Source organism: Topomyia yanbarensis, chromosome 2, assembly GCF_030247195.1.
Source record: "Topomyia yanbarensis strain Yona2022 chromosome 2, ASM3024719v1, whole genome shotgun sequence".
Classification (NCBI taxonomy): Eukaryota; Metazoa; Arthropoda; class Insecta; order Diptera; family Culicidae; genus Topomyia; species Topomyia yanbarensis.
This window is the reverse complement of record NC_080671.1, coordinates 358,912,413-358,937,456: the sequence shown is the minus strand read 5'-3', so window position 1 is coordinate 358,937,456 and position 25,044 is coordinate 358,912,413. Positions and strand designations below refer to the sequence as shown.

The following is a 25,044-nucleotide window of genomic DNA, read 5'->3' as shown; positions in this document are numbered from 1 at the left end:
GGTGATATGGTTCCGGAAATATAGACTGCATCGTGTGAAATCCCCATATAAGCCGGAACAAAATAATTGTTCATAAGCCGGACCACATGGAATTTCAGAAATCGAATTCGTCTTTTTGATGCCTTTAAAATGCATGAAACGTGGAGATTTGATGTTATCTCGAACAAATTTTTTTGGGCAAAGATCGACTTTTTGGGATGTAGCTGATTTGCTCCTTTTTACCTTTCTCATATAGGAAGGTTATACAATCACTAGAAATTTTGACTTTTTAACCGAGTCCCGCAATGTCGAGTCTCTTAAATACCAATCGACTCAGTTCGTAGAGTTCGGTAAATATTTGTGTGTATGTGTAAGGCACATCGGTTACTCGGAGATGGTTGAACCGATTTTATCAAATATAGTTTCAAATGAAAGATACAATGTTCCCATAGGCGGCTTTTGAATTTAAATTAATTGCGACTTATGGTTCCGGAGTTACGAGGTTTGGAGAGTTCAGTCGCGCATAAATTCCCAATCGGTATTTTATCCAAAAGATGCAAAATTACATAAAATGTGTTCTAAATTGCTTGCATGTATAGTTTCAGCGTTCTCAAGCTCAATCAAACCCACATTGACCCCATTAGATACCTTCGGCGGAACTGGAAGCTTAGGGAATGTGGTTAAGTTCCTGAATTGAATTCACATCTGTTTCTCAGGAATGTCTGATTCGATTTTCTCATATTTAGTCTCATTTAGTAAACAGGGGTACAACTAGGGGGTCTGGTTGAGGGTCACCGCCTTCCCACTCACATAACACTCCTCTGACGTCATCCCTTCCCTTCTCACACCCTCCTTCCTGCTTCATTCTCATACACCCACCCCGTTTACCAAAATAAGCTGGAGTATGGTACATTCCCCTCGCATATTCCCTCAATCCCCCGTCTTCACACATGCTCCCCTTACACCCTCCCCCAAATGAAATGGAATGAAGACAAATTTTAGCTAATGCCGATTAAACCAAATAAATATGCTACTTTTTTGTTGCAAGTGTTTCACCACCGACACGTAGCTCATTAGGTTCGTGGCAGTCGAGCGCTTGTGTATAGGTGTCCCTATCCACCGCAATAAAAATTTACAGACCGTTAAAACATAACCAGTCATGGAATTAAAATTTTAGAGAAATGAGAAAAATACAATTGCACCACTAGGTGGTTTAAAACAGATTTTTCCTCATATTTTCCCATAGTGTCAATGTCAAAAAATCAAGCGAAGTGGACGGGGGTCTAAAATTGTCCAAATAATGTTAAATTTGGCATCTTTGTTTGTTTGTTTTGAGAATCAAAAAATATTTTTTTTGCCGTGCCTTAATGTATACCTACTACAAAGCATGATATTTGATGTCAAATGCCCTGATTGAAGATATCATTATATCTTCAATTAGGGCCTTTGACATTAAATATCATGCTTTGTAGTAGGTATACATTAAGGCACGGCAAAAAAAATATTTGACGATAGAAACATGTTTCGTTTCCATTCGGTTGTCTATCATAGTTCAGAAAGTCGTCGAATTGTTGTTGTCATTGTCAAAGTCGTCGAATTGTTGTTGCCATTGTCAAGAGGTATATAAGATGGAACGGCGAGTTCAAAACATGCCTGTTGTTGTCGATGTTATCAAGCGAAACAGAAAGAGTCGAACTTCTGCCGTTCACAATTAACTCAGAGTTACGTTCGCTTCAATCGTCGGCTGGGATCAGCCGTCTTGACAGCAGTTGTGAATGTAGGGAAACTTTTCATATTACCAGCATCTGCTTTTCACCCAGCCGTGCTCGCGGCAAGATTCGCATCGCAAACAACACCAACTCTTGTGTTCTTTGTAATTTAATTAGATTTAAAAACATTTTCTTTCGGGTTGTTGTACTCGAACTTTGGTTCAGTGCATGTTTGTTTGTATGCCAATATTCTATCTGGTGCTGTAACTTGTTTTTTTGAATCTGCTGGAGTTTTCTTTTTTTAGGGATTGAACCCTCGGAGCTGCGGCTGGGATTTCGTCTACAAGTGGTCGAAATTGGAAAACTTTCCTCCATTTTCACCACTGATTTGTTCGACATGAGTTTCTTCTCCCTAAACGATGTATGAACATAAAAAATGGGTTTGGGAGAAAATTTTTTTCTTTATACATGCGTAGAATCAAAGCACGTTAAAATTGATTTTATTCCATACTGAAATTAGTCGTAGGAGGTATATTTTATGTTCTGGCTGGGATAATGCTATTTGGCGCGGATAAATGTTAGGTGTGCGAATGGTATAATCATCAGGATTAGAATTTAGACTACCGATCCTTTAAATATATGTTTATCATTCTGTTCCAACAGTTTATTTAGCGTAGATGGTTATAACATGACTAGTTTAACGATATTTTACTTAAAATGCACAATGTTCATGGTTCGAGTTTATGACGACTGATTTAATAGAATAGAGCTCTGTCTCCACCCTTTATGCTAGGACAACCCGATCAGAAGTGCATAACAAAACAATAACACTATTATAACTATGGTTGATATTTATAACAACTGGAGTTATATTCAGATAACGAAACTGAAAGCGGATTGCGGACAGTTTTCTATATTATCAATATTATAACATAATCTATTATGAGACCATCAATTTATGAATTGATCGTTTGTTACTAGGCCACTGTCATTAGATGATTATATCTAATAGAGTTCTCTCACAGAGTACCTATATACTTTTGGAAAAAAATTATATCTCATTTACTTTTAACTTTGATAAAATCATATCAAATTTTGTTACAATTTTGTTATTATTAGCCAGGTTTTTGTTTTATTTTTTGTTATTTTAACAACTAACCAGCCGGATTTATAACAGGTTCTGTTTCAAAATATTTTTGACATAAATAACTCCAGGTGTTATAAATCAGTTATGCCCTTCTGATCGGGAAGGAACCTGTTCAGCCAAATTATTACTTTTGTTTTTTTAGACTAACTAGCTAATGACTCTTTCAATCTAATGGCATTCACCCAAATAGTCACTTCAGCCTTTTCACCCATTTGACCTAATAGCTTTTAGCTTAATGAATAAACAATATTTCAAGGTAACAAAAATGTCGGTTGAATCCATTGTGCGAAGTTTTCCAGTGTACGAAGGTATCTGATAGGCAGAAAATCATTTGCTGTGTAGCTTAGGATCGTCTCCGTATCATCATCGGGCTGCTGATTAGTTAATGTGTCGAATGTTCCTGGTGTTGGCTGTTTTCTAGGAGATACTAAGCACAGTCGTTGCTAATCGGGCACTGATCGAGCAACCGTTAGTAGTTTACCTGGCGTTGTTGGAAACCGTATGCTAATGCTTTGATTGTACTCGATGCTTCTTATCAGCACCAGTTTGGAGGTGATCTTGATATGTACTTAACGTGGTCTGAGTAATTATAACGGCTTGACGAAGCGATGTCTGCATTAGTTTTGAACGGGCCCTGCAAGCACATGGTATTGGATCAGTAGTCGACGTTCACGAACTGATTTGATTTGTGAAAAAGCTTGTTGTTTTAGATGAATTATAACTTCTTGAGAATTTAGTCTATAAGATGCATAAACTTTTGGGTAGAAAACGTTAGTTTCACATTTCACGACATAGGGGACGCAAACACAAACCTTCAAACAGTAAGAACGGTATAAATTCGTTGTCTTCTAAAAAGATGTAGAATTGACATTTTTCAGTATTTATTATGAATACAACGTTCCATCCGTTCAAAAGTTATCATCTGTGCACTCTATTTGAAACTAAAACTACGGTGCAAAGATTGAGTTTTTATGCACAAAAATTTATACAAGTGACCTACACTCTATTCGATTTAAATTGTACCACTCATATTATAGATTCGAGTAATTTTGATGTTTCGCTTCGGAAGCAATTGAAAACAATCTTTAGATGTCTATGCAAATATTGAGCACTACTTTCGATTGGTAAAAATGCCAAATTTTGATTGTTTTTTTTATTTTCTGTAGGCACTGTTTGCTTATCACCGACTTCTAAGGGGAGACTCCTCTATCTGGATCCTTTATACAGGCTCATCAGCGCATAGTTCGGAACCAACAGCTGTGGTTTCCTTACGAAGGACGGCGTTGCGGAAGACTTTCACGTAATGATCACGACTGGTATTATGCCATTATTGTTAGAGTGTAATGGGGTCAAATAGGTATGGGGGTACAAATGGGTTTAGAGCATGTTATCGCAGAGGTCGCTCATGTTGCGTAAATTAGATACACGGTAGAGATCATCGTTGACGACTGCCATTTCGGCTGTTACTGTGGATCAGCTGTATTAGTTACGGCGTCGTTTAGGTTTTCGTGTGTTGTCCTGCAAAAACGCATTATCTTTTGTCTCCAGTACAGTACATTCAATCAAAGTAAAACACTGTCAAGTGAGTTTTTTATTCTGCGAAAATTAATATCAAAAAATCAACAGGAAACTCGTGTTCGAGTTTTGTGTTGGTATTACGATATTTCTGTTTTTTTAAAAAAATGCGAGCATCAACATAAAATATACCTTGGGGCACGATAGGTCAGCCGTTTGGGAACACTATAGGTCACTACTATAATGTAAATTAGAATGATTTTGACAGGAAAATTGTGCGTAATTTCAACGCCAACATAATGTGCTCGTTTGAAAGGAAAGTGCTCGTCATCAATGAAAGCGCGTCAGATACTTTGCGTGAGTTAACAATATAACAATTTAAGGTGTTGTTGTAGTAGATTGTCGCAAAAACATGATCGAAAAAGAGAAGGAAAAAGGAAAAAATGCTCCGAAGCGCAAAAGTGACAGCAAAGCAACCACGTGAGCCGAAATGCACAACTTCAATTCCACACTTTGGCGATGACGAGGGCACCTAAGAAGTCATCGCAAGTACAAAGCCAGAAACAGCTGCTGAAAAAAACATGTTTTTCAACATTTTTTTAAACATTTCCTTTCACGGTTCCATGATTTTCACATCATTTGTCAGTTTCTCATTTTCTAACTTCAATCACGTCAATGAATTGCAGGTATTATTTGTGTTATTATTTTTAAGTAATCTGCTGTATTCATACTCTTAAAATAAAAGATAATCGCTGATTTTCTAGGCGTGTACATTGTTTTATTTAACCTCGAATATAGTGATCTATCGTACCCCCAGATTTCAAAAACATCGACTTATTGAATCTAGCTTGAAAAGTATTTAACCACACATCATTATCATTATCGCCAAAACATCGCCAGATGTATAACCTTTCCAACGAATGCTTGTTTGTCAAAACCAGTGCACAAATACCATCGCACGAGCTCGCAAAAAACTGCTTGACCTCACTCTACTCTATTACTCAAATTGTACCAGTTTATTTTCCACGTATTCTCGAGCAAGTTCACAAAATTTGACAAAAAAAATCGACCGCAGCAAAACTTTGGCCAAAAAGAAACAGTATTACAAAGGACCGCTACTTCTATTCCTACAGCAAGAAATATGAGGATATAAAGAGAGTGAATTTTAAAGCCAATACGCCTGAATCAATATAATACTCATTGGTTTCAAAGGTTGCAAGATTCGGCGAAGCGAACTGTTCATTGAAAAAGAAAATGTCGCTTTTCCGAGGTTGGAAGTCGACTTTGTCCAGTTTCATCACATCAGGAACGTTGTACTGCTCAATGAACAATGCAATTGCGTACTATTGTAAATGAACATATAATTACTTTATGAAAATTGCTTAAGGGGTTATACCACCATAGATTTTTTCAAAAATCGAAATTTTTTATAGGTCTAAATTGTGCTTTAGGATCTTGAAAATGATATATCAAACAACCACAGGCGACAATCATTTCTGAATGTTTAGATTTCCAATTCTGCCGCAACGCGTCTCATGTATACCCCGAGTATATTGAAAACTTTAACCGCGTTTTTCTCGAAACCACATTTTTTGAGCTGGACGGAAACATAACTTGATCAAATCATGTTTGATCGCTTTGAAATGTTTAAAGCACATTTAAAATTGATTTTCTCGGCGACGTACGTAGGATTTAATTTTTTTTAATCAACAATTAAATGTTAATTTTTATGACATTTTCAGCGTTCGTTTTACTAAAAAAACGCCATTTCGTGAAAAAACAAAATTCCGAAAAAATCCTATGTACGTTGCTTGCTATTGTTTTAAGGAATTGGAAAAAAATAGTTTTGAGCTGTAGGTTAAAAACTATGAGAGGCAGGTTTACGGCTGTGGACCCTTTCCAAAAAAAAGTCTAAGGGAAAAAATTTGGAGACAAAATTACTTGAAAAAAATATATTTTTGTACTTCATAACTAGTATTGTGAATCCCAGTTGATTATTGCGTCTAGAAAAATTCCAGAAATAGGCCTATTTTTTCGTGTTCTACAGTGGTGTAACCCCTTAACACTATTACCCTCAGTCTACTTTCTACTTCTGCCGCAGTCAGACGTACAATCGAGCCAAGTGAACAACAGGCCTCTCGATCTAGTGTGCATTATCTCGAGAACAAAGGAAATATCGGATTATTCATGTCATCATGAGTAAAGTTGACGAAAAAGCTCTACTCCGACCCAACGCTGCGGTCGTTGACTTTAAATTTTGTTTAAAACGACCGAGTTTTAGTGAAGTGGAATACCTTCTGAAGGTAAAAATGCAACTTAGGCTTGCGGAAGTCTTGTACCTTCAGTACCATCATCTTCGCAATGTAGTGTTAATATCATTCAACACGTTAGCACAAGCCGAGCGTTTTGTTTTGAAGAACAATTTAAAACACGTGGTTGAAAGTGACAACGTTGGAATTAAGATTCCCGTATACATTGAGAATGATTATATAGATGTAAGGTTATATGACCTATCACCTCGTACCCCTCCTGAGCCAATTGCAAAATGCATGTCGCAATACGGAGAAGTAGAATCCGTTACACCTGATACTTGGAGAAACTTCTTCCCGGGTACACCTAACGGCGTTTTTGTAGTGAGGATGCGGGTTGAAAGGCCTATACCCTCCTACTTGGCAATAAAACCCAATACTCACGGAACTACAATTACGCAAACTACACTATGCACCCATGAGGGGCAAACTCCTACGTGCAAGTATTGTAATCAGACAGCTCATCATGGACAACCTTGCGCGGAAGATGCAGAGGAAAATGCATCTCAACCGATTGCCAACTCATCTACGGCAAACCAACCTAAAACAGAGTTTTCAATACCAATGCCTGAACCACAAACGGTGGCCAAATTTGTGGCAGCTGTTCAGAGCATAATGACAACCGCAAAAGAATCATCACCCCAAAAGCAACTGTAAGCAACATCGGCAACGAATGCAGTAACAATGACGACGGATTTACACTGATCAACAATAAGTGCAAGAAGCAAGGGAGAACATCTGATCCCGGACACCAAGCCAGCTTCGACCGGGACGTGAAAAACAAGAGAGAATTAAATGACCCCCCTGACGCTGTTTGCCAACAGACTTCGCGAAAGAAGGTCGCCGCTCGCAATAAAAAGTTGCGCGCACGAGATCCAATTAATTAAGTCTTGTTTGTATTTTTTATTTTTACATGTATTGTAAACGTATAAAAGATCCACGGCTCCGTTAAGCTACCGCTATGAGCCGTGTCAAATAAACGAATTATAAAAAAAACACTATTACCCTGTTAGAAGAAACGTAACGATCGCCAAATTGTAGTTCAGAAAAAAAAACAAATGAATGAACACTTTGCTTTTTAAAATGAGAAACCTATTTCTGAAAAATCAGCCTTTTAATTCTTTGCACATTGAAACAGTAGGGTGATGTGCCTATTATGGCAGTAGAGCCTATTGTGACCCTATTTCGTACCCCTTGGTTTCGAACCAAGCATATGAGATAATGACACTATTGATTTAGCTAAAGCAGGTGAGAAAAAATTACCTCAAGTTATATTCTTTATTTGTTGTGCACATATGTATTTAGAACTATCCTCTAAATCCAACTTTTAATTAAAACAAAATCACCTTATTGAAATATCTACTAATCCGCCTCACTCACGTAGTGAACCGAAACTGAATGCAACGGCGCTTAGCAAAATAAACACTTACGAGCCAGCATTTACCGCCTCATATCTCGTTATTCCAGCACAAATATACTAAACATTGCATTGATACATATCTTTATTTTAGCTGGAGAATCTTTTTACGATAATTTCACTTTAAAATCACTCGTCAAACACTAGAATAGGCCTAGTGTTATAATAGGATAAAACTAAATACGGGGGTTCCTATTATTGGCATGTTTTGCTGATACACTACCACAATCAAAACCAACTTTTTGTATCCATCATACAGAAAAGCCGTCACCAGTGCGGCCAAACCAAAACATGAACTTGTAAATATAATGTAATGCAATTTCAGGTATAAGTAATCAATTACTTCATGTTATTCAACTAATTGTTGATTGCAGATATCTTATTTTCATCTGCACATACAATTCGGATCGGGGGAAAGCAATGTGTGATGTGAAACTTGTCATTTCAGTTGCTAACCTTCGAATGGTTTTTTTCTGCGTGCGCAATTCTGGGCGCTCTTCTACTAACAGCTGATGAGTTTCATTGATGTGCGTGATGTTTACGTTTGTTTTGATCGGCTGAAAAAAGCAGAATGATTCGTTTTACAAATCACACGTTGGCGTCCATGGTCTGGATACCTAGTTAGAATCGACGCAAATGGAATATGAGGCATTGCGTTTCAACTAGATTGTTTTTCAATGAGGTGGAAATTGGCACACCCATGAGGCGATAATTGGATCGTTGAGGTGGGAATAGATGCACAGAATGGAACATTTATTTTCATTAATGCTGAAAATTGAGGCAATTCTGCTAAATAAGCATTATATAGATGTTTAAGAAACAGTACACTGATACTTTATGCTGAGAAAGGTTATAGATAATATGGCTTCTTTTAAAGTTGTTAAAAAAATAGTTCGACCCTCTCCCTAATGGTGCCAAAATAGGCTCATCACCCTATATAAAGACGATTTTAGGTACAAATTATTCATTCGCACCGAATAATTCACCCCCTACAATAACCTATTTCTGCCCTGGGGGTAAATTCATCCCTGGTTGAAATCCACTATCATCAAACAATTTCCTAGCAAAAGTAAAGCACCGATTGGTGTCCGACCATTAGGTCGATGGTCACTAGACCGAAGGACATAAAAAGAGATGGACATTTGGCCAAATGGACATTAGGCCCAACAGACATTTGGCCGAATGAACACTAAGCCAAATGGGCATTGGGCCGAATGTACATTAGGGCATTGCAAAAAAAAAATTGAATTCTCTAAGGCCCCTGCCTCCTCTCATATTGTGACAAAGCCAAAGTAAGCCCAGATGCCAAATTTTACATCATTTGAACAATTCTAGACTCCCGCCCACTTCGCTTGAAATTTTTGAAATTGGTGCTATGGGAAAATATGGAGCAAAAATATATTAAATGCTAGAACTTTTGAAGAAGAACTCAGAAAATTTCAATTTGTACCTAGTTTTAAAGGAAATAACCTTGGTATTTGAATAGAGATAATTCTGTTTCTGGAAAAATACGGGAAAGTGGGGTACTGGGTCATTTTGACCCCAAAAGCCCCTATTTTTAATAGTTTTTCTGCTCCGTGATGCAAATCATACGTATATTTCAGTTTTTCTAATGTAAAAAATCTCAGAAATCTAACGGAATCTCTTTGACCTTTGTCCGAATACGAGAAGTTAGAGTTATAAGGCCTTTTGTGATTCATATTAAATTTTACCATTCGGTCGTGCATATGAGATGTTATCCTTCAATCAATTTTAATATATTGTACCTTGTTTAACGTGGAAAATCCTTAGAAATATAATAAAAATAGTTTCGTTACCGGTAAAATTCAGAAACATCAAATTATCTGACATATAGTCTCAATTTCACATTTTTATCATAAAATTGCACATTTCATCCTTTAACAATAAAATTCTTATTTAATTTACTACTTTGAGTATAAAATACGCTTGAGACCACATGAGAAAAGTTTCATTCCTGAAAAAATAGGGGAGGTTGAGGTATTATGACATTTATTGAAAAAAATTGTGATTTATAGAGTTTATGTAAAAAAATGATGTTTCTGAATTTTACCGCTAATGAATCTATTTTTGTTGTATTCCCAAGAATTTTCCACGTTCAACTAGTTTCATTTTATGATTTTTTTTTGAAGAATAATAGAGGTATATGTACGTGAAAATGAAAAAATTTAATATGAATGACAAAAGGCCCTATAACCCCAACTTCTCGTATTCGGACAAAGATCAAAAAGGTTCCATTCGATCTCTGAGATTTTTTCACATTAGAAAAACTGCAAAATACGTATGATTTGCATCATGGAGCAGTAAAAAAATTAATAAAGATAGGAGATTTTGGGGCCAAAATGACCCAGTACCCTTTTTTCCGTGTTTTTTTAGAAACAGAAATATATCCATTCAAATACTAAGGTTATTTCCTTTAAAAAGAGGTACAAATTGTAATTTTCTGATTTCTACTTCAAAAGTCTAGCATTTGATATATTTTCCCACCATATTTTCCCATAGCACCAATTTCAAAAATTTCAAACGAAGTGGGCGGGAGTCTAGAATAGTTCCAACGATGTAAAATTTAGCATCTGAGCTTACTTTGACATTCGTCACAATATGAGAGGGCCCGCCTTTAAGAACTAAAAATATTTTTTTTTTGCGATGCCCTAATGTACATTAAGCGGAATGGACATTCGACCGAATAGACATTGGGTCGAATGGACGTTAGGTCGATTGGACATCAGGCCGAATGCAAATAAGACGGAATGAATATAAGGCCGTATGGATGTAAGGACGGGGGCATTATGCCGAATGGACATTAGGCCGAATGTTCATTAGGCCGAATTGATATTAGCGGAACGGACCATAAGCGGAATGGACCATAAACGGAATGGACCATAAGCGGAATGGACATTAGGCGAAATGGATATAAGGCCGAATGGGCACTAAGCGGAATGGATATTAAACGGAATGGATATTAAGCGGAATGGACCACAAGCGGAATGGACCATAAGAGGAATGGACCATAAGCAGAATGGATCATAAGCGAAGTGGACCATAAGCGGAATGGATCGAAAGGGGAATGGACCATAAGCAGAATGGACCATAAGTTATGAACGAAACGAAAATGTGGCAATATAGTTGCCACCGCCTTATAAAGGGCTAATACTTACAGCAATATATATGTTATTCAAAATGCGTTAGTCTACTCTGTGCCAATTACTAAAGCTACCTAACTAGTGCACATTTCACACGGAAACTCAATGACTTTTTACTTTCGGGTCCGACCGCTTGTGATGCATCGTATAATCCTAACAGTTTTTAATTGAATTCCTTCAACCCCTTCGAACCACTACTGTTATATTATGCGCTGTGACTGTGGTTTCGCCACAGTACCGGGAAATGTTACGACGTCGTGAAAACGCCTTCGCACATATTCATTAGGGCATCGCAAATTTTTTTTTTAATTCTCGAAGCCCCCCCCCCCCTCTCATATTGTGGCAAATGTCAAAGTAAGCTCAGATTCCAAATTTCACATCATTTGGACAATTCTAGACTCCCGCTCACTTTGCTTGAAATTTTTGAAATTGGCGCTATGGGAAATTATGGAAGAAAAATATATTAAATGTTATAACTTTTGAAGTAGCAATTAGAAAATTACAATTTATACCTCTTTTTAAAGGAAATAACCTTAGTATTTGAATAGAGATATCTCCGATTTTAGAAAAATACGGGACAGTTGAGTACTGAGTCATTTTGACCCCAAAATCCCCTATTTTTTTAAAAAAAATTCTGCTCTGTGATGCAAATTATACATATTTTACTGTTTTTCTAATGTGAAAAAATCTCAGAAATTGATCGGAACCTTTTTGACCTTTGTCTGAATATGAGAAGTTGGGGTTATAGGGTCTTTTGTCATTCATATTAAATTTTATCATTTTCTCGTGTATAAAATGTACCTTTTTGAACGTGGAAAATTCTTGGGAATACAATAAAAATAGATTCGGGAGCGGTAAAATTCAGAAACATAATTTTTTTTGATTTTAACTATACAAATCACATTTTTTTCATTAAATGTCCTAATACCTCAACTTGCCCTATTTTTCCAGGATGAAAACTTTTCTCATATCTCCGCGTATTTTACACTAAAAGTAGTCAATTAAATAAGAACTTTGTTGGTTAATGGAGTAAATATGTGCGATTGTATGAAAAATGTGAAATCGAGACTATATGTCAGATAATTTGATGTTTCTGAATTTTACCGCTAACGAATCTATTTTTATTTTGTTCCTAATGATTTTCCACGTTCAGCAAGGTACAATATATTACAATTGATTGAAGAATAATAAAGATATATGCTCGAGAAAGTGATAAAATTTAATATGAATGACCAACTTCTCGTATTCGGACAAAGGTCAAAAAAGTTCCGTACGATTTCTGAGATTTCTTCACATTAGAAAAATTGCAAAATATATATGACTTGCATCACAGAGCAGATTTTTTTTAAAAGAGGGGATTTTGGGGCCAAAATGACCCAGTATCCTAGTTTTTCGTATTTTGCTAGACTCGGAAATGTCTTCATTCAAATACTAAGGTATAAATTGTAATTTTATGATTGCTACATCAATAGTTATAGCATTTAATATATTTTTCTTCCATAATTTCCCATAGTACCAATTTTAAAAATTTCAAGCGAAGTGGGCGGAAGTCTAGAATTGTATAAATGATGTGAATTTGGCATCTGAGCTTACTTTGACATTTGTCACATTATGAGAGGGGGGGGAGGCTTTGAGAATTCATAAAAAATAAATTTTTTTTTTGCGATGCACTAATATTCATCCACACGTACAAACATTTTCACCAGTGAGTTGTCCTTTTTACAAAATAGTTTTTGAACAATTAAAATCATTAGCTATTATCCTTATTTTAAACATGAGCTGTTCTTTTGTGTTACAAATGATGTAAAACATTCTATCAAACCAGCTTTATTACATAGATATGTCACAAAATTTTAAAAACGATTATTTATTGAATGCATGTGCCCCTACTGAACAACCATTTTACACTGCTATGGGTCTTGCGGGGAAGCAATCGTTTTATTTAAATATGCAGCAAAGATGACGTTAATATGCTAAATATTTAGTTTTAAAGCTAAAAAGAATCGCAAAAAATCACCCTTTATTGAAAACTACACATTTAAAAATATTTACATCTCGCAAGATGCACATAAAAGGAGCATCACAATTCACTTGAATTTACATTCAAGAACATGTAAATATGCGCTTTGTTCACAATTCTCCATCTCCATTCAACTGAGCTATACATCAAAAGAGACGCAATATTTTATTTCACATATCAAAACATGTAAAATTCCATTATTAGCCAACGAAATACGTCGCAATGTTGTTTACGTCAAATGTAATTTTCATTTTTTCTAAGTGTGTAATATTTTTTTATAAATCTTGTGTTCAGTTCCAACTACGCTATTTGGTTCTTTCTTTGATTTATTTGGCCTTGTGTCCGTTGGCTTAATAGCCCGGCCTAGTGACAGTGGCGTAGTCAGAAATTCGGTTTGGTGGAGAAAACCGATGATTTTTCGAAAATACTAGGATCCCTTATCCCCCCCCCCCACAGTGGCACGACTTAGAACAAAAGGTGGACTAAATTCCAAACTTTTCCCTGTCGGTTCATATAGGACGTTTTTATGTAATTTTAGTACGCTGAATTCGTTTTCGATATTAAAACATTTCAAAAATGAACATTTACTATTCATTAGGGTGTCTCAAAAAAATTTTTTTTTTCTAAATCGTTCTTAAAATTTGTGTATGTTAATTTTCGTGTGCTAAATCGTTTTTGATATTAACATTTGCAAAAAAAAAAAATTCATTATACATTAGGGTGGCTCAAAAATAATTATTTTGTTGTGAAGGTTCAAAATTTTTTTATAGACATTTTTGTGCGCTGAATTCCTATGTTGGTTGTAGAAAATTGAAATTAACTTTACTACTTATTAGAGTGGCTCAAAAGTAAATATTTTGTCTTTTATAAAGATTTCGTTCAATTGTAATTTTGGAATTTATTTTCCGTGTTGAAACGAATTGATTCTCAATATGTGGCTTTAAAAATGACTATATTATTTTTAAGGATCAAATAAGATGTGATCGACTAATTTTGGAACGTTTAATTCATTAGTGGGTTGCTTGGTATGAAAACTACATTTTTTTTTCATTTTCAAAACAAACATTTTGAGCGTCTTAGTGGAATATTTATTTACATTCACTAATCAACAAGATGGTTAACGATTTTGTTTTCGCAGGTGTGTTTTAAGTTGCTTAGATTGTTTATTTCATACCTTAAATTAAAATAAATCCTAAATCCTTTTTTCGCGTGTATGGTTCATTTAAAAATGGTCTTATTTTATTAGGATAATATCGCATACCCTTAAGCTATATCAGCGCTATGCAAACTCGGAAAAAATAGTCTCACCAAATGACTAGAACTCAACTGTATTCACTCAATTTGACAGTTATTGTGTAAGTTAGCAAAAATAGTTCATGAATCATTTTATGACACACAGATGGTTGAAAATATTTACTGAATTGAATTGAATATTTACTGAAATGAAATTAAACATTCTTAATTCCTTTACCACTTAAAAACCATACTTCCCATTCGGCTCCTTACTCTTGATCACTAGTAAAACCCTTGTAGATCATGCTCTAAATGCTATTTGAAAGTTGTGCATAAATTAGTGTCATTATTCTAGTCATAAAGTGAATATTCAAATTAAATATCAGTAATAAACATGCGTCTCCATTCACAGTTTTTTCAATTTTTGACTGCTTATCGCAAGTTTTCGCAAAACTAGCATAGGCTGATTTTAAAGAGAAAATGAAAAGCTTTCGAATGAGCATAGTGCGATCGCGGGCATTCACGGGCGTCGTTGTTGTTATCGCTTTAGAAGTTCGAATTCAATAAAAAATCATGACAAACAGTTATCTAAACACTAACTAAACCAACTAGTGACTTATTTTTGGCGATTTTACGATGTAATTTTATCACACGGATAATTTTGGTGAAATAATGCAATTCATAAAATCAACCGTTTCTTTGAAAAACGACAATAACCGTATGTAGTTCCTATGGTCAAATAATGCAAAAAACACTTGAGTTATACCCTTCAAAAAGCTGTCAAAAATTCATTTTGCATTCAAATCACCTAAAATCTCGCGAAAATGTCTCTGATGGCTCAGCTGATACGAGAAAAATACTAGTGAGAATATCGCCTAACCTTCATATATGGAAGTCCGGGCTCGTCCCACTGTGCCCCCTTAAGAACCAATATAATAACGAAGATGTCCTGAGAAAGGTGAAATACTTCTGGTTAATCAGAACGAAAACTCGACTCGAATGCCCCAAATGTCGCACTACTATTTAAGCCAATGCGTTGAACGAAGATGACAGACACACCTCTAACCAATGCCACTATGGGAAGGTTCCATATAAACAGGTGGCCAAAAAAATTTTGTCTCATATTCTTTCGCGAAAAGCTTGTTTGAGTTGTTAATAATGAACGAAACTCATAATGGACGTATCCAGGTTTAAAAACCTTAAGGGGGAGGAGGAGGGGGAGAGGTGGGGGGGGGGGGTTTGGTGTAAAGTATTCAAGGTAATTTTTTTTCAAACTAACAAAAAAGGGGCACAGAGAGTTTTAGTCAATTCAGTCACTTTCCATATAATGATGCAGTATTTGAACAATATTTTTTTAAATTTTCATTGGTCAAGTGACAGTGAATTTCCGAAGGCACCTCGAAAAAATACGGTGTGCATCATAACTCAAAATCTACAGGGCCAATCGTTTCGAAATTTTTCACAGTTCTTCTTCTCATTATTCTCCAGGTAACTACAAGACCTTTCGATAAAACTATTATTACAACTATTTTTACAAAAATGTTAGTAGTTTTTTTTAGCAAAAATGGGACTTTGGCTTCAAAGTATTACAAAAAAACTCAAAAAGCGAAAAAAGGAAAAACTCAGATAACATGTGCTTTCTAACCCTCAAACCAATAGTAACGGAGAGAGAATGCATGTCGCAAAAGAGACATAAATATTTAAATTTATTTGTTAAATAGAAGTAAATAGAAAGTAGTTTGAAGTGCATAGGCTATTTAGTGATAATTTCAATGTTGAAATGACCAATGAGCTTTAAAAGAAATGTCGCTCTTTCAGTTGATAGTTATGCCAATATATTTTTTTTTCATATTATTATAGTTTGCGATTAATTGTTGTTTCATTTGGAACTCTTGTTCCGGAGATATAGTATAATGAATCCTATATAAACCAATATCACGAAAACGAAATTGTTTCAACTATCAGAATAGGTATTGAAATACATTTTTTATATTACGAGTGGCCATAAAAAATTTCTTGGTTACAAAACCTGCTTTTGACGATTCCGGGGCTCATTATTATAAGCATGAACATTTTTGAATTTACAAATCATGATGTTTAAAAATTTCAAATATTTGGTTACATTGATCGTGTTAACGGTAAGTTGGAAATTCCAGTACAACTCAGTACCATTTATTGCTACACAGTAATGTTGAATAGCAAAAATGTAGTCAGATGAATTATGTTTTCAATAAAAATTGTAGTCCACGCTCATTTCGTTGTGGAATATAAAGCACTCAACCGAAACATGTACTGAAGTATCCTTTTCTGGTCGACTAGTTGAGACTGCCTTTAAAACTTCAAGTGATGCGTTCTCAGTTTAGGGCAAATTCGGGCAACTAAAATCTTCGCTATCAGTTAGAAGATGCATTATCCTTGCATCCCCCATCGAGATTTTCGGGGGACATTGCAATGGCTTCAAATGGGTAGGGCGATAAAAGAAACAGGACGAAAATAGGTTATAACTCTGGATAGCGCACAGAGGAGTAACTAGAACAAATTCCAAAAAAAATTTTTTTCGATATTTTATTTGGTTTATATTTTTTTAGATACCTAAAAGCATACTGCATATTGTGGCAATATAACAAGTACGCGAAAAATTGCTAAAGAATTTTTGCATGGATGCAAAATAGCGATATTTGAAGGGTTTTCAATCATTTTTTATTATATATCCCACAAAATCGTTTTCAAATGATGATGACTGTATTAAATAAGACAATATTATAACAAACGTAATTGAACACAACTATTTGTATAACCTCAGCTTTAAAATAACTGAAAATAGTAGTGTTTCTGTGTATTGGACCAGCTTTAAAAACACCTTTTTTAAACAATTTATTCCAAGTTTGAATGATAAAAAAGTTACATTATACGGCAAGATCCGGCAAAGTTGTTGAAACAACATTACAAAACAAGATTCCGGCTATCCAAAAAAACATTCAACCTCTTCCGATCTTTTCCGATCCACAAATTCCAAGCGATTTGAAAATATTGATATTTTTACTCATTTAAGGTACGCCAAAATGCTGTAGGGTCAAATACTATGTTTGGCAAAGTGAATCTTTATGAATATGTGCACAGGTATCCTTTCTTTTCTCCCTTTTCCACTGACCAACTGTTCATGCAGCGGGAAAAACAAATGTATTCACAAAGATCACCTCGAAGATACTAGCATTCGGAAGGATCTAGAAAATTGACCCCTGCACTGGTAGGTGGATAGATGCCAAATAGTCCCAAAAACCAGTTATTTTCTATTTTTAGTTCATATTAAGGCATAATAACAGCAATAGCCGCAATAAATAGTTTTGGCCAGGATTCGACCCCAGTTACTCCTCTGTGTAGCGACGCAAAAACTGCGTGAATTAATAAAGTTTTTTCCGTACTACAGCTGACATTATTAGGGCAGCATACTCGCAGAGTCCGAAAGACAATTTATCGAAATTGCCTCATAATTATTGGCATCCAATCATTTGCGGTCAACTAGTGGGTCACGAAGCCAAAAAGGGTTAACAGTATAAATATTTTCATAGCCTGTGGTTCGCTGTCGTGATTCTACCCTGCTACAAGTCGGTGTACGGTGTTGAACCCATTTTCACAATATGTTATTTGGAAGCGATTTTTTCCTCGCACAAATAACCTGCCATCTAAATAGTTAAAAACTGCTTAGATACTGTGCTTTGATTCACAACCAGAACAACAAACTAGAAGGTCACTAAGCATCTAAATCTGTTCACCACTCTACCTCCGGTCGGTTCGGATGTTAATGACTTTTCGGGTAATACGGCCAATATTTACATTCGCGCGCGTTCCGCGTGCCTTTAATTTCCCCATCGTCCAGCGAGGCGTGGATCGATCATAAATTTAATAGAGTGTGAAATGGTATCTTTCAATGACGACGCGACGCAGTACGAGAGAGCCATTAATATTCGATGCTTTGAGCTGATGGAAATGAGCACTTTGAAAGTGATATCCTGATGCATGACGTTGATTGGAGAGCTGGCGATAAATTAAATGTTTTTGTACAATCATAACAGATTGATACGCACGTGTCAACATGCTAAATAGCCACGGCTAACGGAATCCAATGGCACAAACATACGGACTAGTCATATAGTACCTATGTATCGACAGATCGCTAGAATCGTAAATAAAAACCTACCACTTCCGCTGATGTCCCGTTCGTGCAGCTTCAGCTCATCGTCGTCACCGTTCGACACGATCCGGTATGGAATGTGAAGATTGGCGGCCAGCGCCAGTGGTAACGCCCAGTTGGAATCTGAAAACAGAATGGAGAACGGAAAATGAAAAATATTGGTAATATGAAGTGTGAGAACTCGGAACGTGTGCTGCCACGCGATTTCCAAAATGTAATTCATCAATCAACACCGTGTTTCTCGGAGTTCGGTTTGGTGTTTGTTATTGGGCAAAGCAATTAAGGTTTTTTTTCGATAGCCTCGAAAGTTTCGTCATGTTCGTTTGGTTTTCACAATTTTCATGAATTCGGTTGAATGAATTTGGGTCGCTTGGGGAGAAAATCTGATTGGATGACAGATGTTTTAAAATTATAATAACCAATCAATGTTCGACTAATACATTTTTATTAGGTGTCACGTTTTATCTATCGTGACATTTGTAGCAATGGATTTCACGCCTGTTTGCCAACACATAATGTGTAGGGTAATAGGCCTATTTCGATTTGAACAAAACGCGGTACGGTCAAATGACATTAGATTTTTCAACATTTTGCATTTTGCGACAGTAGTGTTTTCTTCTCAACGCATTATATGTTTGGCTATGAAAGATGGAGACAAAATAGTGTTTTTAGTAAACCAAAGATTGCATAGCCAAACACATAATCTTAAAGTTACTACAGTCGACCCCCGTATCGTATATGCTAGAAATAGATAGCGAAAGTCGAGGTCAAGTTTAAAACCGTAATATAGTGTAAACAACTTAATACAGCTCCGACAAACGTCGCTATACATAAATGAACAATCATTATGTAATATATCCAATTAAACAGTATATTTTACAATCTGTTGGTTTGTGTCTTTGAAGCGAGAAACCAAATATTGTATATTAACAATATAGTCCACTCCTGTAAATCCCATACGAATCACAAGGGACATAAATGTAATGTAAAGTGACTAGATGTTTTCAAGACGATTGCGGGACGTGTTCAAGAACCTTACCTTTCCCAAATATTTGCACAACTTGTGTAAGATTGAGAAATTTTTCGTAAGGATTCATGACCTGGGTCATATTAGAAGTCGAAAAGGGCATTGTGACAATCAGGATAAATTGGCTCATTTTTCACATTCCCCACGTAATTGGGAAATTGGGCAGTTTTCTTTACTGAAAAAACTTAACACGTTTACATCATGTGAAAATCTATTGAATTATTTCAATCCACAAACACATTAAATACACACCGTTGCCACTTGAATATTCATTTGAGTGTGGATATTCAAATGAAATTCATGCGAACATGGTGTGAAAAGCACATCAACATCATAAGAAATACCATTGACTAAAATTTTCAAATGAATTACACGAGAATATCACATGGTTTTACTTATAGATTTCATTGGCAGAAGAATCGGTGAAATCAATTGTTTACATGTAGAAATGCACTACATGTTTTTCATGCGAAAGTCATGTGGAAAGTTCAATAGTATGGCAATGATCATTCAATGGATAAATATGTCATATTCACGTGGAACTTGTTTGAATTTAATTTGAAACACTACATGAAATGTTTTTTAATGGATTTTCATGTGAAATTCAAAGGGAAATCATTTCATTTACTTTTTAACATGAGAACGCACATGAAAGTGATGTTTAATTGCATATGGTTTTATCGTTTCGATTATTTTCATTGTCCCTAATCTAGAAATGTCGCCACCTCTACTATAATGTATTGTGTTGAACTGAGAATTGTCATTACGTATTGCAAAATTTACAGTGTACTAGCAACCTTTTGTGCCATGGTGGCGCCAGTGTGGTGTCTTTTAAGAAATGCAGAAGTGAACCATATTTTTATTTCATAATATTTGTAGAAACCAAAGATTCTCTGTAGTTATTTTTCGTTTTTATAGTGATATTGTTTACATCACTGCGGAATCATTCACTAAATTTTGCACACAACGCACTCAGTTCACCATCTGCAGGCTAGTAGCGGAAAGTGCTTCCCACACGTCAAAAAGGCGGATTGAAAGTAGCACTAAATTCTGCTTGTAAAACATGTGACTCTCCTGTTAATGGGAACGAAAAAAATGCATGTCGTGGCAATTGTGGAACGATTGCATTCATGTGATGCAGCGATCTGCTCTGGACGTGTTGTCTGGTCTTAATAAGTACTTATACTGACTGCGCAACAATTGTACTTGCAGTTTCAACAAGTGGGTGGAGTAAACCGATTCCGCTGAACGCAGTTGTGTCTAATATTTTGTACTTTATAGGGAGCTGTCTGTCAAGCGATTTCCGGGGGATCTACCCACTCCAAAAAGAAGTCGCGAAAGTCACGTTAAAATTCGCGTCACTACTGCCGCTGTCTGTGGTACTCGAGGAATTCAGCGGGAAATCAGAACAGTGTCTGCTGAGCGGGAACAGTTCTGGGTCTATCTGAGCCGCCTCGATCCGAGCCATACAGTGGATGAAATCGTCGCTATAACCCAAGAATGCCTGGGAATAAGCGATACACCCAAAGCAATATTGTTGGACAAAAAGGATGCGGATCTCACGAAAATCAATTTTGTTTTCTTCCGAGTCGAGTTTCCTGAATTGAAGGACGTGTCGTGTCCTGAACTGAAGCGTCTACACTGGTTCGCGAATTTAACTTCAACCAGCAGAGATAGGATAGATCCCGTCAATAGGTTACATCGGCCTCCGGGATGCACCGCTGCTTGTATTATGGAAGCCCGCGATCCCCCTGCCACATTCCAGCTACTGTAGCCAAAATTCACCAGCCATCTCATTCCGGTGCGCGGGAGAGGAAAAAGGGTCTTCCAAACTTCCTACTGCAACAAGTATCCATTTATTTCGAAACCTTCCAGCACCGAAATGATCTTCGATTCCAGATGCTGCCTCTCTTGCGAGCGACCCGCAGCCGTTTACGACAGGTACTTAGTCCAACTGCATTGAGTACAACGCTAGGTTTCCAGTTTTCCCGTCACTGGAACGCACACTTAACACCAGTCGTGAGGAAGCCCTTAGCCCCCCCCCCCCATCACAGTCGAGTCGTTCCAGCCAGCGACCAGCAGCCGGCGCACAGTGGCTGGAGGCTGGCATTAACCTCAAAAATTGATTTTTGAAATATTGATATTTTATATTTTTCCTAATTTTCTCATGTATTGAATGATGTATATTTAAAATGTTATGATCATTGGATAAGAACACGATTTTTAACATTAGTTTAAACGTAGCTAAGTCCGGAAATTTTAATGATTTTCATTTCCGAGACCACCATTGCTCTGTTCACTTCAAATGCATGTTGCTCTTTTGATTTTGGTCCGATTTTAGCACAAAGAGTTTCATTGTGTAGAGGAACGAAAGAGCTTGGTTAGTGAATCAAATACATCTGGTAAATTTGCTTCGAACTATGACTTTTTAGTTTACATATGTTTGAGGTGGTCATATCAAAAATACTTTTTTCACTAATGTATTCTGTACAAATTTCGGAACCATTTCGGAACGGTCACATAGCAAACATTCTATGGGAAATAACCTCTACTTTTCGAATATCATGGTCTCGTTCTGCGCCTAGGTGCGCAAAAAAGTTTAAGGAGATTTTGAAGCTTTCTTGCTGATACGGTGGCGCACGGTGTTTTGTGTAAAATAGTTAGACAATCTGCAGTAAACCAACACGTTATACAATGGATTTAAAGTAGTGTTCTTCATTTTTTATGATGTTGCTGACATTGGTGAACAGTAACGGAAAATCTATCACGAAAACGGAATAATAGTCATAAGAAACGTTCAATGACACTGTATGGAAAAATGCATTTAATATTTCACGACTTTTGGCATCAAAAATGAGCTCAGCATTTCAAAATTAGCTTAAATTGTGATTTTCAGCCAAATTAGGTAACATTTGAGGTTTTGTCCGATTTTTGTTTGAAGACCCGCCACTGTGCGGCGTCCAGGTTCTGTGATGGAGTTGGGACGAGGAGTATTCCGCAAACTTACAGCAGGTAAGTATAAAGCATATGTGAGCTCTTCCTTGCCCCAAAACTCTTCGATTTCCAGCCTTGGTCAACGGCGAGACAAGCTGCTACTGCACTTCCAGAACGTTGGTGATATCAATTCAATCATTAAGGAATATCGCCTTGCAGTCTCCGATAACAGTTTTGATATCATCGTCTTCGTCAAAACGTGGTTAAACGATGACACGCTTCCCAGTCAGATGTTCGGTACTGGATATGAGGTTTTTCGTTGCGGAAGAAACCCTAGAAACAGCCGAAAATCTACTGGAGCTGGTGTATTAGTAGCAGTTGATCGTAGCTTGAAGGCATGAATTGTTTAGAAGACTTGCTGGGACTGCCCCGAACAGGTCTGGACGATAATTGAGCTTGATGACCGTAAGATGAACTTGATTGCGTTGTACGTCCCACCCGATCGAAGATGCTAAATCGGTTGATGAGATCATCGTACTAGGAGATTTCAATCTTTTCAACGTGGAAATCTTCCCGTAATGGATTTCTTCAGCCGTATTCCGATCACCTTGATCTTTGTTTTGTCAGCGATCAGGTTTCTGCTACATCAGTAGTGATGGCTCGCTCTCTGCTAGTGAAACTAGTACTAGCACATCACCTACCATTTATTGCCACGATCGATCGCACCCTGGCGCACGATTACAATGTTCATCCGATCCTCGTCTCATACGACTTCCACAAAGCTGATCGTAGATCTCTTCTCTACGATTGGCTAAATATTCGGGACTTCGAAGATGTTGAAACCACAGACTCAAAAGTTTTCCTACGTTTTGGGTTATGTAATCGACAGGCACGTCCCGAAGAAAGTTCATCATCCACAAACCGACCCTCCTTGGCAAACGAGCACGATGCCTGAAGTCCATTAAGAGAGCTGCTCTGTGGAGGTTTTCTAAGTATCGCACAACCCCACTTAGAAAGTATCACGTCAGTCTCAGCCATGCTTATAAATGAGCTACTCAAGAATTTTGGAGCCCAATCTATGCCAACGGTGTTGAGAGAATTGAGTCTGTGCAACGACGTTGTTTACGTTTTGCGCTTTGTATGTTGCCATGGAGAGATCCCACCTGTCAGCCCAGTTACGAAAACCAGTGCCAGCTGATTAATTTGGGACGCCTGATTGTTCGAAGGAATATAGCAAGGGCTTTGATCCTTGCTGATACTTTGCGAGGTCATCTGAATTGACCAGCCTTCTTGAAACAAATTAACGTAGATGCCGCACTTTGAACAACGCGTGACAACCTTATGCTCTGATTACCATTTTAACACACTAATTATAGTATGCACGGAGCCTTGCAAAGGATCTTCAATCGGGTCTCATCAGCTTTCGATCGATCGATAATTTATCTCACCCAACTCTGCGTCTACAATTTTCTAGAACCTTCAACGGACCCGTTAATTTCAGCTGATTCCTTCATTATCTGTTGTCGATATCAGCAAAACATTCAGCATACTCTCAAGTCACACCCTAAACATTTCTGGAAATATGTGAATGAACTGCACAAGGAATCCGAACTGCCGTCATCTATGACTTCCAATGGCCGCACAGCTACCACATCCGAAGATATGCGCAGACTTTTTGCGGAGAAATTCGCGAATGTGTTCACAGATGAGGCTTTAACATTTGGTCAAATAGAACTCGCTGTTAGTCAAGTTCCTGTCGTGAGCTAAACTATAAGGGCTATCGATGTCAATGAAACGATGATTATGAGAGCTTGTTCTCCATCATAATCTTATTTCAATCCGGCATCCGACGGCTTCTCTTCAGTACTTTCGAAAAGGTACATCGAAGTTTTGGCGACTCCACTTCTTCACATCTTAAGAGCATCTATTGCCAGTGGTCTTTTTCCTGCCTTCCATCTTGTTGGAAGTCCGCGACCATGTTCCCAGTCCATAAAAAGTGTAATAAACGAGACGTCAATAATTACCGTGAAGTTAGTGCATTGCGTGCTGTCTCGAAGTTGTTCGAACTGGTGATTATGAAATCTCTTCAGGCCTACTGCAAGCTGTACCTAAGTGACGATAAACATGGCTTCACGTCTGGGCGTTCGACAACGAATAAACTGCTATGCATAACATAATAGAGAGTATGAAACGTCGCACTCAAACCGATGTTATCTACAGACCAATCCGCCGCTTTTGACAGAGTAAACTATGATATAACCGTCGCTAAAATGGAGAAATTTGTCTCAAATCGCTGTACTGCTCTTTGTCGCGGTCAATCCTTGAATACTGCTTTGAATTTTGGAGCCCAAACTTTAGCAACGGTGTTGAGAGAATTGAGTCCGTGCAACGACGTTTTTTT

At 36.9% G+C, this 25,044-nt stretch overlaps 1 protein-coding gene across 1 annotated transcript in view; it reads right to left on the bottom strand.

Moving 5' to 3' along the window:
* LOC131684320 (uncharacterized) overlaps positions 1-25,044 on the bottom strand; it is a 346,758-nt gene that overhangs the window by 120,810 nt on the left and 200,904 nt on the right. Inside the window, exon 5 of the mRNA XM_058967082.1 lies at positions 18,689-18,805. Coding sequence (XP_058823065.1) covers positions 18,689-18,805 — 117 coding nt within the window. The remainder of the gene's footprint in view (positions 1-18,688; positions 18,806-25,044) is intronic.